At 43.2% G+C, this 14,494-nt stretch overlaps 1 protein-coding gene across 8 annotated transcripts in view; it reads left to right on the top strand.

The window, feature by feature from the left end:
• Window positions 1-14,494, top strand: part of MECOM (MDS1 and EVI1 complex locus) — a 553,342-nt gene that overhangs the window by 477,525 nt on the left and 61,323 nt on the right. Inside the window, exon 1 of one of the 8 annotated variants that reach the window (XM_055308359.1) lies at window positions 12,225-12,764. The exons of 6 other annotated variants lie outside the window; for them this stretch is intronic. Coding sequence is in view for 1 of the 2 variants with exons in the window: in XM_055308358.1 (XP_055164333.1) it covers window positions 13,748-13,843 (96 nt within the window). In the remaining variant the exon portion in view is untranslated. Of the gene's footprint in view, window positions 1-12,224; window positions 12,765-13,233; window positions 13,844-14,494 lie in introns of those variants that run through there. One more of the 8 variants, XM_055308358.1, reaches the window with a different exon arrangement.

The raw sequence follows: 14,494 nt of genomic DNA, 5'->3' as shown, positions 1-14,494 counted from the left end.
CTATGATATAGGTGCCATTACCATAATTTTAAAGACTGCATCAAGAAATTTAAGCAACTGTCTCAGTGTCACATAGCTGGATGAAGACTCTATTGAGGCCTTAGGTATCAGAGGGTGACAACTTAGCCAGAAACTGTGGATGAGACTGATGGCTCATGAGCCCAAGTGAGTTCATATGTGCAGGGAGGAAACCTGTGGTCTGCTGAGCCCTGGGAGGATCTTCTTACTTCATTATGGCAGCTTAGCACATTCAGTCCATCACTTTCCCTACTAAAGGCCACGAGAGGCAGGTTGCTTGTGGAAACAGACTATTGCCACCACATCCTAGGTGTGAGTGATGTGACAGTTGGGTCGTGTGAGTCCTGCAGGAACCACTCCATCACCTAGACAATATTAAGCAAAATTTGGCGGGGGGGGGGCAGGGAAGAGTTAGAAAAGAAATGTTAAGTTGTCTTCTGCAAATACTAGGTAGAGGGTATGTTAATTTATTTGTCTTGATTATTTATTTTGTCAGTGCTATGAAATATTTTTCAAAACCTAAACAAAATCAGTCAGCTTATATTTTATTGAGGGCTTAGATCATGCAGTGAGCAAGTCATTGGAAATCGGGTGTAATCAAAATTTCTCTTGCTCAGCCCTTAAACTACCAGTGTTGATGCAAGTTACCTTGGCTTTGGTGAAGCATCAGAGGAACGGATGTATAGTATTTGCATTCATATACTGCATGGTGTGAAAAATACGTGATCTCTAAACCTGAGAGTTACACACTCAACACAAGATACTCATCAAAAAAAGACATTTAATTCCTGATTCCTACTGAGGGAACAGATGACTCATGTCTCCACCTCATTCTCTTTCCTGGGTAAAAGATCATTCAGTCTCTCTTTCTCTAAAAGACTTTTTTTTGAAATATTTCAGAAGTGATATGCATAGGAAATGATAGACATTTATTATGATGCTTTCTGCAGAAACAACAAAAGCCACAAGTTAATGCAAACACATTCCATAGCTAAAGTGTACTTAATGAATTATCTCAATTTGATTCATCTACCCATTTTTTTGAGGATGGATGAACTTTGCTAGATTCAAGGGTGGAAGTGGGAAGGAGAAACATAAAAGTGTGTAAGATGTAGTATGATATTACACAAAAGCACGAGTTGAAAACTTAAAATCTGTAGTCGTTTCGTTGTTACCTTTCTAGGCTAATTTCAATTTTCTTCATCTTATGACTGGGTTCCATGTTTTATTTGTAAATTTATAGTCCACATCATATGGGGATAGAAATTATGTGTGAATCAGGGTGCGTATTTTTCTTTCCTCTCTAAGTATTTCCATTCATGTCCCTTCTGGCATTCTCCATTCTAGTGGTAGGGCACTGCGTTAGCTAGCCTGGATTCGTTTTTCCAGCCAAGAATTGCATACCAAAACACAAATACCTTTGAGAATCTGCATCTTGGAAATTGACCAGTACTTAATTCTGGAGTTTATAGACAGGCTGTTTAGGACTTTATTTGAAGCTAAAGAATTGACTCAACAAAATTTACAGACAGATACTTTTAAGACCATGGCTGAACTCAATGTCCATATATTCATAATGATAGTGAGATTTCATTGGTACTTTAACCAACTGTTGGAATATTTTGACATTTTACCTGTGATATGTATCAAAAGAGATGTGACACCCATTCAGTGAATTGCAAGCCTAACGCACTTTTCTGGCTCTGTGGGGTTTTAAATTTTTTTATTGGGTCTGGCTGTGGTCATCGATGTTACAAAATTGGAATTTTAGACTTTCCGACATAGAGAAAAGATAAATGTTTCACTAAATCATAGACAAGAGCTTAACCTATTGATTATTTCTTAATAATTCTGTAACGGACACATCATAACCAGCATGTACTGTCAGAGCTTTGGAGTGGAGTGTTAATTCTGGGGTCAGAATTGGCCTACCACCCCTCCCCTTTGTTTCATGTACGCCTCTCTAGTTAGAAGCAAGCAGTTCCAATAGATCACAAATTAATCACAGTCATTAGTGTTCTTTACGGAGAAGATTGTGTGGTCGCTCCTGTGAAATGGCCTGTTCCTCAGGATGATGAGTTAATTCATCTGGAACAACGTTAGTTCATCAAGGTTTGTGGTTTATCTAAAGATCAAATTCCTGTAATTTTGTATGCCATCTGATTTAATGTCCACTTAGTTTAGTGGTTAGGCAGCCATAGGCAGGCACAACACATGAATCCAATATCAAAAACTGGAAAAAAGGCAAATTCTTAAACATCTAATTCAGGCATCCTTAAACTGAGATTGACTTGCTGCTTTTTTTTTTTTTTTCCTCCTGGGGAAGTGCAGATCTAGATAATGCCAAATCTTATTAAGAAAAGCCTAAATAATGTATAACATTGTGTGTGAATATGCCCATGGTAAAATCTATGCTTTAGAAGAGCTTTTAATGGAAGAGGATAGGAAAGAGTGGGTTGATTTCGAGATGAGATTATACACATTCCTTTGGAAGGTTCTCGTACCATACTCTCAAATATAATTACAGCAGTTCACAGGGTGAGGATCAATTGGCTAGAGCTTACTGATAACCTACTTTTCTTGTGAACCTGATAGACCTTCCGAACGCTTTCAATTTGAATGAAAAGTTGAGGCTTGATTTCATTTTTATTCATTGATTACAATTTTGTAGTAACATTTTTGATCAGGAGTTTAAAAAAGTCAACTGATAGAAAAAATATTTAAAAGAATACTTATATGTTTTGCTGAAACGGATGCAAAGTAACATAAAATTGTTTCCCTTACTTGTCCCAGTGGAGGGGGGAAGGGGCTTTTATACATGTTTAAATATTTTTGTTGATGCCCCATTAAACAAGTCAAAAGGTTTCTATACTGAGGGACTTCTTAGACTTTTAGAGTCCTAGAGCATTTACCTTGTTGATGTTCACTGTGAAGCCCCAATGGGAGTTATCATCTTATTTAACTACAGAACACATTTTCAGGGAATACTTGTTAACCAGGCACCGATTAGAAAATGCTCACGTGAAGGGTATTTCTTGGCATTAAACAGCCTACAGGTAGATTGGCAGATAACAGAAATATTCCAAATGACCCTAGATAGGATGACTGACTAGTGAACAATTTTAACAATGGGTACTGTAAGAATTTCAAGGAAGGGTGCCTGGGGGGCTGTGTACGAGCTTGACAAATAGAACTATTATTTCTATTGTTTAATCTCCTGAATGCTGTGACTATCAAAGAAATGTGAAGGGCCCACATGAACACAGTTAAAGGACCAAAAGCTTCTGCTCACATCCCTAGTTATTAACCAGAGCTGAAGATTTGTTTAGAGGGAAGAATCAGGAAACAGGCCTAGAAAGATAAATTTGACATCGAATTAGAGAGGAGATTGCATTTGGGATTAGGGGCTTTATTTTCTAACACCTTAGGAGCCATTGGGATCTTTATTAGTGTGTTTTTTTCTTTGTTTTTTGTTTTTTTTTTTTTACCTTATTTTAAAAGTAAGACAAAACATTGTTATAACTTCGTTATTTCAGGAAGGCTAATTTGCAGTATAAAGCAGTCACGAAATTCAGGCCTGCAATGACAAGGGCTTCCGGTAGGTCAGTGCCAGTGGGAAGGTGAGGGCCCCGTGGAAACAAGTGAATGGACTGACCAAAGCCATGATTGTTTACTGGGGATAAGGGAAAGGAAAAAGCCCAAGATGCTGTCCAGGGCTGGCACTCAGGTAAAGGGCGGATGTTAGAGTAACAGACTTTTGAGTGATGGGGAGCAAGGAAGTGCTGCTTCTGGGAAGTAGCAGTGGCAGGAATTTCTATCTCTAAATTCCCTAAAAGAGACTTATCAGTGCTTCGGTTGGTTCCCGTGGGGGAGGATGTTAAGTAGGCTAGTTTGCTTGGATATTTAATGTAGCAATTCCTCATACATCTAGCCATAATTAATTCAGTCTTGCAAGGGAAATTCAAAGGTGGTTTCAGCCCATAATGAAAAGATGCTGCTGAAGATGTCAGTGCGAATAAAACTTGATTCCATCGTTAAGAATCTTAGAATGACCCTTCAGGAGGATTTTTGATGATTTTAATAATAAACACTGAAAAGCATTATAAATACTACCGCTAGGTAAGATAGAACTGGCTATGAACCAGGAGAGAAGCACGGATGATTTGGGGTGAATGATGGAAAGGTCAAGCTTGGTTGGTAGCAGTCACTGGGCATAAAAAGGGGAGGTCTTTGAAGGGCAGATAAGATTTCATCCAAGATAATCAAGGCAAAATGAATTACAGGCTAAGGAGCGATAATGGCTATAGTAACAATTATTTCAGTAATCAATAATAATAATATCTATTTTGATTGACCATATGCGAGGCACCGTCCATGATTCTAAGTGATTTACATATATGGCTTCATCTGATGTTCAAAAAAATGGAATGAGTTTATGCTGAAACGTTTAGACAGCTGAAACCCATTGAAGACTTTTAAGCAGGGTAGCGATTAACAGCTGATGCTTGGGAAGATGAACAGTGTTGAGCTTTAATAAACTGGTGGGAAGGCGAGCCATGGTCAGAGATCTTTTAGGAGGTCATTGCCATAATTCAGACAAGAGGTTAAGAGGCATCCAAGCTGGGCATCCAAGTTAGGTGGGAATGAACATCAAGGAAGGTCCTGATGCCTCTTTTCAGCAAACATCTACTGAATACCTACTGTAGGCTCGGTGTTAAATTAGGCTCTGGGCAATGGACACAAATATGATAGACCCTATCTGTGCTACCCTGGCACTTCAAGTCTACCAGAGGACACGGTAGAGAATAAATTTCCTGGTCTTGGTAATAAATATTAACGTAAAAGTCATCCGGATGTGTGTGTGTGTGTGTGTGTGGATTCCTAACCTGGTTTTTAGGGATCTTGAGTCTCCATGGCATTTTACCTCTGCCTCAGAGGTCTCCTTCGTACTGATTGGCAGAGAACTCAGTGGGGGGGACAGAACAAACTCAGCTGCAAGCCAGACAGAGACAGACATCTTCGGGGGTAGCACAGCTTGAGAGAGAAACAACATTTTTCTTAAAATTCTTCTCTTCCGTAGGTCAGGGTAAGGATTAGGGCAACTGACATTGGAATGGAAGAAAAACGGTAGAAAAATACTTATATTTTGCCATTCCTCAAAATATAGACTAGACTGTCTTCCTCATCGTGTGTGTATGTAAGTCTCTTCCAGCCCATTATACCAACACCAATACTGTGAAACGTGCAGTATTTTGACCTGTTCCCATGAACTCAGAGCGGTTCACACTCATATTACCCAATTTGTTTTCCCAAAACTCGTGGTAGGCCGATATTATGAAACTTTCATGGAACCGAACTCAAAGGTTAAGTGACTTACCCACAGGCACATAGTTAGGAGTGGAGACAGGAGTAGACAAAGGTCTTCCAACTCACTTTCCCCACATAATTACGAATCTAGAAGCACTCTGAAATGGTGTTTTTATAGACTCGGGAAAGAAGCTGACCCTAGAGTTACTGCATATGTGCTAAATAGTGTCCTGAAAGATTGTATTAATTAAAATTAATAAAGTAATTAAAAGTTAATTCCCAAAAGAGTTGAGGTTAATTCTAAAGGCATTTCATTCTTTGATCTAAAGTTAGGAAGAGTGAGGGCTTTGGCTTTTTGAGACTAATTATAATCATGACCCAAGTTATCATCCATAAAAAGAAAAGATAATAGTAATTTTTGCTCAGTGATCTACAGTGCTTACTGTCCAAAGAAACCAGATCGATGTTATTTATTTTTTGGTGGATATTTGTTTTTTGTTTTCTGTGAATATTTATTTGTTCATTTTTTTAAAGGCCCCTTTCATTGCATACACATCGGATCATTAAGCATTTCTACTTTGGGTGGATAAGGAAGAGAAAAATAATGGTATTTTGTCTCTTTTTCCCAACCAAAATTTTACTCGAACATATTTCATTAAAGTTTTTATTTTATAACAGTGTTTTCATTTAAACTTGGTATAAATTTTTTGTTGTTGTTGTGCTTTAGACACAAAATAACCACTCAGCGTAATAGCTTAGGACTGAAATACATCAAAATAGCCCAACAAAAAATATTTTAAATATGGCAGTCTTAATTGGAGTTTAGGAAATAAATCTTTGACTATAATAATTTATTCACTCGAGCTGTTGTCTCAGCAAAGTATTTCATCTTAGTTTCCAAAGACCTGCTAGTCATTACTAAATATATTTAAAGTCAAAGCAAAATAAATAAATAAAAAGGAAATTCACTTTCATCCTGGCCAAACATACTATAAAATACTCAACTGGTAAGAAAGTCGCCTGCCTTTTTTTTTTTTTTTTAAAGATCAGATAGGTGATTACGCTTGTGTAGGTAATTAATACAATAGGAAGTAGGTAATGGTTCACTGGGGAAACTTTTATATCACAGTATCTGTTATGAAGGATCCCATGCTGGAGGGACAATAACGGGGTGCTAATTCTGAACGCACACAGTGCCGTCCTACAAAGACATCAAGATTTGTAGGAAATCAACCCTCCAGCAGTCCTGGCAAGCCAGACTGACCCCAGCAAATGAAAATAATCAAAAGTAATTAGAAGCGTGCTGGACTACTCCTCGGAGAGCCAAGCGGGAGAGTAAACATGCCTGAATCCTCGAGCCACTGCAAAAGCCCATGTCTGAGCTGTTAGGTGCCCTGACCTTGTCCACATAAAGATGTGATTTATGAAGTGCAGGGCACAGCAGCAGGGCTTCTGTCTTCTCCTGGAGAACCAAATTACTGAGGTGGAGATTAACATGCTTTCAGTAGGGCCCATTTCCAGACCAAGGGAAATTTTTTATTTACATTTTTTTACCTTTAATTTCCTTTTTTCTTTTTTTTTCAACAGTTCCCCCCCCAAACCCATAGATTTAAAACAAAAAAAAAATTAGAAAAAAGACAAAATCCATCAAGAGAGACCAGAAATATCTTTCCTGAGCAGCGATGATGTATGTTGGTGACTATAGACATTCAGAGCCCTTTTTGTTTATAAATTTTTTTGTGCTGGACTATTTTGTTCGGGTCTACCTACCCAGAACCACGGAATTCACCTACAAATTTAGGTGAGCCCATCTTGTGAAATACTCCCCTGATGAAAACATATAGACTAAAAATTAAACTAAATATTACCTTTGATTCCATGGCTTTCTGATCTAGTTTCTCTTGCTAAATGTGGTGCTTCATTGCAAGCCTCACTTTTAAGTAAAAGAAAGTATTTGGGAGAAGAACTTGTAGGTGGTCGAGAATTTGGAGAGAAAGAAAGAGGAGAGACAAATTGGAGCTTCTGTATTGGGAGAAAATATTTATATGAGAAGCAACGGGGAGTCTCTTGAATCCTAAAGACATATGTATTTTTTTTTTCTTATCTTCGTCTCGGCTAAGTTTTACGAAATCCTATTGCGATGTGTTAAAGGAAGCATCGATTTTCTTTTTAAACACACATCAATATCTATACATGAAGCTAATTTAATTAGCAAGCAGTTATTGTTCGGCCAAATGTCAATTTCTCAGATTGTTTCATGTTTCTGGACGTGAACTGTATGAAACAAGATTTCACAGGATCTCCATGAATGAAATTGCGCTTGAGAAATGTAAAAATGCACTTGTACGTTCTTGAAAAGCTACAAAAAAAAAAAAACACCCCAAAACAACACCCAGCGTTAAAACAAAAATGTCAGGCTTGAACTTCAGTGTATATTTAGCCACCTCAAGAAACCCAGAGCTGCGGAATTAAGGGCACTCTACTTAGGCTGAGGTTATAAAGTGCCTTCCTCTATAAACTAAAAACATAATGTCAGGGTGAATGGGAACATACTTTATTAACTTTATGGTATTGAAAACTGCCAGCAAGTTGTCTTGTTTTTAAATATTGTCCTCTGCAGAGCGTTACAGGGCTGTTTGTCCACAGGAAGCCTATTAAAAGTGGACAGTGCAGTCATTTCATCTGGCTTTGGCTGGACTGCTTTTCTTTCCTTTAATGACGTGCTGGAATGTACCATGCCCATAGGGTCTCCATTAGCAGAACTTTTACTTCTGGGACAACCATGAAGTTTAAGGCTTAAAAGAGGCATCAGCTTACAGTCTTGGGGGAATCCCTTGAATACTGGAGCACTAACTTCTTACTGCTTTAACTAATATATTGACTTATTTTAAATAAACAGTTACACAATGGAGGCAGAGCCAGTGGCCTTATTGGAAATCTTTGAGCCTTTTAAAGATTCTGCAATCCTCGCGGATGGGGGAGGAAGGAAGGGGCCTGAGGAGGGTTTATGCCCTTTTCAAACCAGGAAGAAAACACATTAACCTCTCCCACCTCAGCCCTGCCATCAGCCAAAGGGGGATCTTTACAGCTCCCAGAAAATCTATCAACTCACACTCAAACCTCATATTTTCCGATGCCTTTTTCCTGGTACGCCACAATTAACAGAACGAGAGAGAGAAAAGACAATAATTCCTTCTGGAAAAGAATGCTTGAACAGTCCGATTCTCTCTTTAAACACCGCTGATGAATCACTCTTCTTTTCCGCTTTCCCCCAGAGCTATACGTTTGCTGTCGTGGGCGCCTCTGTGCCATCCCCTTAATATTTAGATCATTTGTCCTGATACATGTTTGCAAATTAAAGTTGGTTTGAGATTATAGTAAAACCATTATTTTTAATAGCCCATTTCAAGGGCAGCGCTAAACGCTGCAGAACACGCATGTTACTGATTACTGCTGAGCAGACAGCGGCTTTTGCAGATTAATTTGTAACTGGGAACTACTGTAAACAGATTTCACCAGAAATCCCAAAGAATAAAGGGAATTGTTGGTGGTATTTGGCTCCTTGTATTTATTTATTGTTTTAGAAGCCTCCTGATGGAGAGCCAGTTACCCAGGGAGGAAAGCCAGCCCCCGGCCCCCCCCCCCCCCCCCCCCCCCCCCCCCCCCCGCCTCCTGCCACCACCTTGGCCTCCAGCTCCGGCCTCCTCCTCTGGGGCACTTCTCCGGGGGGAGGCCGTGGGCCAGGGTCTTCTCCCAAACAGTCATTTAGATGGCAAGAGGTTCCTTCCAGGAGACGCAAGGCCCATCTGCCTACCCTGGGGTTTCAGGACCTTCCTCTGACACTTCCCGCTGTGCCCTTGGGGTCCAAAAGCGGGGTGACTCTGTCTTTATACGGAGTTTGCACATCTCCTATCATCAAACAAGAGAGGGGGGCGGGGTGGGAGAGAACGGGAGCAGCGCGGGAGCCAAGGGGGTGGTGGGTGCGGGTGGGGGGGGGGGAGCGAGGGAGAGAGATTAATATTTAGTGTTTGCCCGGGTCCTTCTGATGATTTCCTTGAGTCCCTGTCGCCAGTTATTCAGTGGGGAGCAAGACGGATGATGATGCTATTAATAAAATAATAATGATGAGGCCAAGTAACCCCCCATCCCTCGAGATAAATCTCTGCAAGGTTTCAGAGAGGAGGCGTTCACCCTTCTGGCCCTGCCTGGAGGAGGGAGCGCCCCCGGCAGAGGTGGCCCCGGCTCAGCCCGGTGGCCCCGCGGCCCGGGCTCGGTCCCAGCCCCAGGCGGCGGCCGCCGCACCTGGGCGGTTAGAGCCGCGGCCGCGGGGCCTTAATTCGGGGCGCAACGCCATCTACCGGCCTCCTGCCGCACCTGCAGGTGCCCGGGCTTCCAGAGTCGCCCCGCCTCCCCCACCCGAACCCAATATAAGGAAAAAAAAAAAAAAAAAAACTCGGAGGCCCTTTCCACGGAATCCTAATTTAGCCGGGACCTGCCGCTGATTCTGCTCGACCTTTTGTTTACCCAGCGACGTTTCCTCCTTTTCAGAGCCGCTTTTTTTTTTTTTGTAAAGGGCAAGGAGGGGGTGGGGGGTGGGGGGCCGGGGCGGGCGGGGGGATTGGGGCGCTGAGCTCTCAGACCCCCTGATCGGGCCGCACTGTCTGAAGCAATCGGTTCCCCAGATTACTTGTATTTAATACACAATGCATCATAAAACAAATCCCTCATCCTGACAGGAAGAAAATAGAACAGCTCATAGCTCGAGCCGGTCCAATTTATGGCTAAATTAAAAAAAAAAAAAAAAAAAAAAAAGGGCTCCGACAATGGGCAAGTCGAGGAAGGGCCGGAATCCGTGGCAGCAAACCGGGAGCTCTTAAAGGTTCTCAAGCGCCGAGCTCCATGGGAATATCTGCCCGGGTTTTAGGTTATTTACAAAGGATTTTTCCTGTCCTACCTACCACGGCTGGCTGTGCGATTTTCCCTCAAACAATGGCCATTATCTGAAATAACAGTTCAATGTCACAGATAACAGGCCCCCGAAACGAATTAGTCACCACCTCTTGTCATTTCTCTCTCTCTCCCCCCCCACCTCCCTCCCTTTTGTTACTATTTTTTTGTTTGTTGTTTGTTTGTTTTCCAATCAGCATTTTGGGGAAAGACACATCGACTAGATGTACACGTCTGTTTGCACTTGGAGAAGAACAAAAAGGGGACTTGGCGTGGTCCCCGGGTGCTGACAGAGCCGAGCATCCCCCGCGGGCCCCTCCGCGCCCCCTCCGCGCTCCCTCCGCGCCCCCGACCCCGCGAGGGTCCCTGCGACCCGCTCCCTCGGCTGAACTTCCCATTGTCGAGCCCAGGAGTTGGATTTGTTCGTTTATTTTTATGAATGGGGTTTTGTGATAACAAGCACTTCTTTCCATTGAACCGGTGGGTTTTACTAGATTTTTCCAAGGGTGGCCCTAGGTACATCCGTAGGCTCTTTGGGTTTGGCCACGCATTCCCTATATTCTCTCTTCCAGGGCCGTTTCTGAAAAGTTTTGATGGAAACTGACCCTGCGCATTAGAAAGTTAATTCATCACCCCGGACACTACGACTGATCCCCCAAAGCAGCGTTGATAATGTTAAGAAGTTTAAGAATAACCTGAGCTGTGAAACTGCTTCATTCCATTTTTTTTTTTTTTAAGAAACGTTCATGGTGTTTTAATGGAGGTATCACAGAATCTGGCAAACAAACAAACGCAAACAAACAAACAAACAAACAAAAACCCCTCATAATTGTCCATCGCTCCAAGCCCTTGACACCTTAAGACGCTCTTTGGGCAGGTTACATGCCAAAAAAAAAATAAAATAGAAAAGTTTCAGATTTTGTAAATGACTTTCTTTTAAGGAAACTATGGCTTGAAAAAGTAGCATGCTCTTCAGCTGACCTAACTATAATACTGGAGGGAACAGAGTATGCATCTCAATAATCATCATTTTTAAAAGATGCTTAGCAGAAAACTGGAAATGGGCATGTCAACTTTCAGTGTCTTGACGGCTGCTGTTTTCTGGGAAACCTCTGAACTAATGACTTGAGGTGTGAGCAGGAGCCAGCGTCTCTCTACCCTAAACCCCAAGCTCGCCCCCTCCGGCGCCGCCCCACCCCCAGCCTGGGTGCACACACCCTCGCACCCCCCGCCCCAAAAGCACCTCTCCAGCCGATCGCTCCCATCCCCCATCTCCAACGTCTACACACGCGCGCACACACACACACACACACACACACACACACACACACACACTTGTGCTTTCAGGACAAGCGAAACAGAGGCTATTTCCCTAGGGAAAGAAATCCTGCCTGGCGAGATCTCCCCATTGGTTGTTTACCCGGGGAAATCTACATGTTTAAGGGGGATGGTGTATCCACAGTCAGTCCGTCCCTATAGGACTTGGGTCCCGGCGACCTTTTTGTGACCTCTCCCGCCAGAGGAGGCTGCTGTCACTTTAAAAATTTACTGAAAGAGGAGCCCGTCGTCTGGCTTCCGATCCCTCCGGGCGGCGGGAGATAGCGCCCTTTCTCCCTCGCCCCGGGTTCTTTCTGGATGGCCGAGCAGATCCTCTTTAAAGAGACAGTTCACGAAATAGAAACCCGGCGGCTGCGCTTGGAGTTGCGAAAGGGGACGATCCCGGGAGGGTCTCGCACCGGGGACGGCGCTGCGGAGGATCTCGAGGGGGGCTCCCGCTGCCCGCGCCTCCCCGGGCCCCCCCACCTTCTCGGGCTCCCCTCCTCCTGCCTGTCCCCCCCTCCCCACCCCCACCCCCACCCCCACCCCACCCCACCCCACCCCACCCCTTGGAACTGGGAGAGAGAGAAGGGGAAGAAGTTTTAGTGGGTTTCAGATAACTTTCATTACACATCGGGCTGATAAGAGCAAGAGAAAGTGAGAAAAGAGGGAGGTGATGTGAACCAGAAGGAATAGCTCCGAGCTCGTTGAGGGAAAGGGGAGAGAAGGGGAAAGAAAGGGGGAAAAAAAAAGAAAAAGAAAAAGAAAAAAAAAAAAGCCAAAACACACCAAACCCGGGTCACCCAGACAGGAGGAGACTTCATTTCTGGTCTTAAAAATACACAGTTGGCGGACAATAAATCTGAAACGCGTGGTCCTGGCGAGCAGATCCCAGAGGCGGACAAAGTTATCAGAGAGACCTATTCGGAAATCGAGACGCGAGGCTTTTTTTTTTTTTTCCTCTCTTTTTTTCTTTGTTTTTGTTTTTTTTTTATTTTTTTTGTTTTTTTGTTTTTTGTTTTTTTTTTCTTAAACATCCCGAAATGTGGTTCGGGATCGTTTGAAAGGATTTTCGTGCAGGAAAGCTGGGGGCTGCCGATGATGGTATTTTGTTTGTTTTCATTCTTCTGTGATTGCCTTTTATTGCTGAGTTTGAGGCCATAGAAATCTTGAAGGTAAGAGAACTCTCAAAAAAAAAAAAGAAAAAAAAAAGAAAAAAAAAAGTCTTGGCGATGTGCAGAGGCTGTAACTCGGGAGAGTCTCCTGCCTTGGCACCCCTTCCCCGGGGCGCCCCCCGCCGCCTCCCCCCACCCCGCCCCCGGGCTGCTCTTCCCACTCGCCCGCGGCCCCGCGGAGCCCGGCGGCTCATCTACGCGGCCCGGGCCGGCGGTGTCCTCGTCCCTCCTCGTCCCTCCGGGGCAGCGGTGCGGTGTGGACGCGTCTCCGGGGTGGGTCGCCCGGCCTCCGGCGGGTCTGTCCGCGGGCTGCCGGCCTTCTTTCCTCCCGCGCTTCTCCCTCCCTCCCTGCCTCCCTCCCTCCCTCCCCTCCCGCCGGGTGTCTGTCCGTCGGTATCAGGGACGCAGAAGGTGGGGTTTTGCCAAAATCTGAATTCCTGGCACCGGCCACGCGACTTTGGAGCGGCTCTCGGGGCCGGGGCCACCTTGCCAAGTGCAGCCGAGCTGTCCAACACCGTGCGCTGCTTCGCGAGAAAGTCACACTCGGACCCTTTGGCCGGATCCTGGGGATTTTTTCCCCCTTCTTTCCTCTTGCTGTTGGTTTCTTGAAAGGGCCTTTCTCTGAAGTCCACCTAAAGGGAATTCTTTTTTATTTTCTTCCTTTCCCTCTTCCTTTCTTTTTTCTTTCTTTCTTTCTTTCTTTCTTTCTTTCTTTCTTTCTTTCTTTCTTTCTTTCTTTTTCTCTCTTTCTTTCTTCCTTTCTTTTTCTTTCTTTATCCTTTCTTCCCTTCTTTCTTTCTTTCTTCCCTTCTTTCTTTCTTTCTTTCTTTCTTTCTTTCTTTCTTTCTTTCTTTCTTTCTTTTTTTTCTTTCTTTCCTTCTTTCCTTCTTCCCAAGCTCTCTTTGGAACTTGACAGCTTTAAAGAAAAACAACAACAACAACAACAACAACAACAACAACAACACAGGAGTGTGTTAGCTGAAATGACGGAAGATGCGTTCTTACTTTATTTCATTCGAGATTTCCGAGACGATGAAGACATTGGGGGAGACAAATGCAGTTCTCTTGGCAAATCAAAAGTGGATAATTCACCCCCGGGGGGCTGGGGCTGGGGCTGGGGCTGGGGCTGGGGTGGGGGGTGGGTGGGTGGGGTAGGGAACGTTTCTGGAGAAAGTTCAGATTTTTGTCTTGGGGCAAGAATATGGAGAGTCAGAAAGGTACTAATGTCGGGGAAATAGTTGAATGATCCATGTAACATATCTGTAAAAAGACATTCTTTGGAAATGAACCTCTTTTTAAATTAATTCCACTGTTGACAGTGGCGATGGCAATAATGTTAACACGGAATAAAATTACACCTAGGATTTTTATGTGCAGTAGAGGCAATCCTTAACTCCCTGCCCCCGCAAAAGGGAATGCTCGAAAGCTAAGGGGATAGATGATGCTTGACTTTGAAATTAACAAGTTTTCCACGTCTTTCTGCAAATATGAAATGGAACTGGTGTTGCATTTCACTGACTTCACCCTATTTCCTTCATTAAATATTTCTCTAGTGTGTCAGTAGAACTGCCTTCTTTTTTTTTTTTGCTAGTCAAGAAAACAAATAATAAAAGATAGCCAGAAACCAAACAAGTCAAAAAAAGAAAAAAAAAAAACCCCAAACAAAACAAAAATCCCAACTTTTTTTTTACTATTTTAAAATGTGTATTGCTGTTGTTATTTATGCTCCC

The sequence above is a fragment of the Nyctereutes procyonoides genome, unplaced genomic scaffold (assembly GCF_905146905.1).
Source record: "Nyctereutes procyonoides isolate TBG_1078 unplaced genomic scaffold, NYPRO_anot_genome, whole genome shotgun sequence".
NCBI classification, from domain to species: domain Eukaryota; kingdom Metazoa; phylum Chordata; class Mammalia; order Carnivora; family Canidae; genus Nyctereutes; species Nyctereutes procyonoides.
The sequence above is the reverse complement of the archived record's forward strand: the minus strand, read 5'-3'. Positions and strand labels throughout refer to the sequence as shown.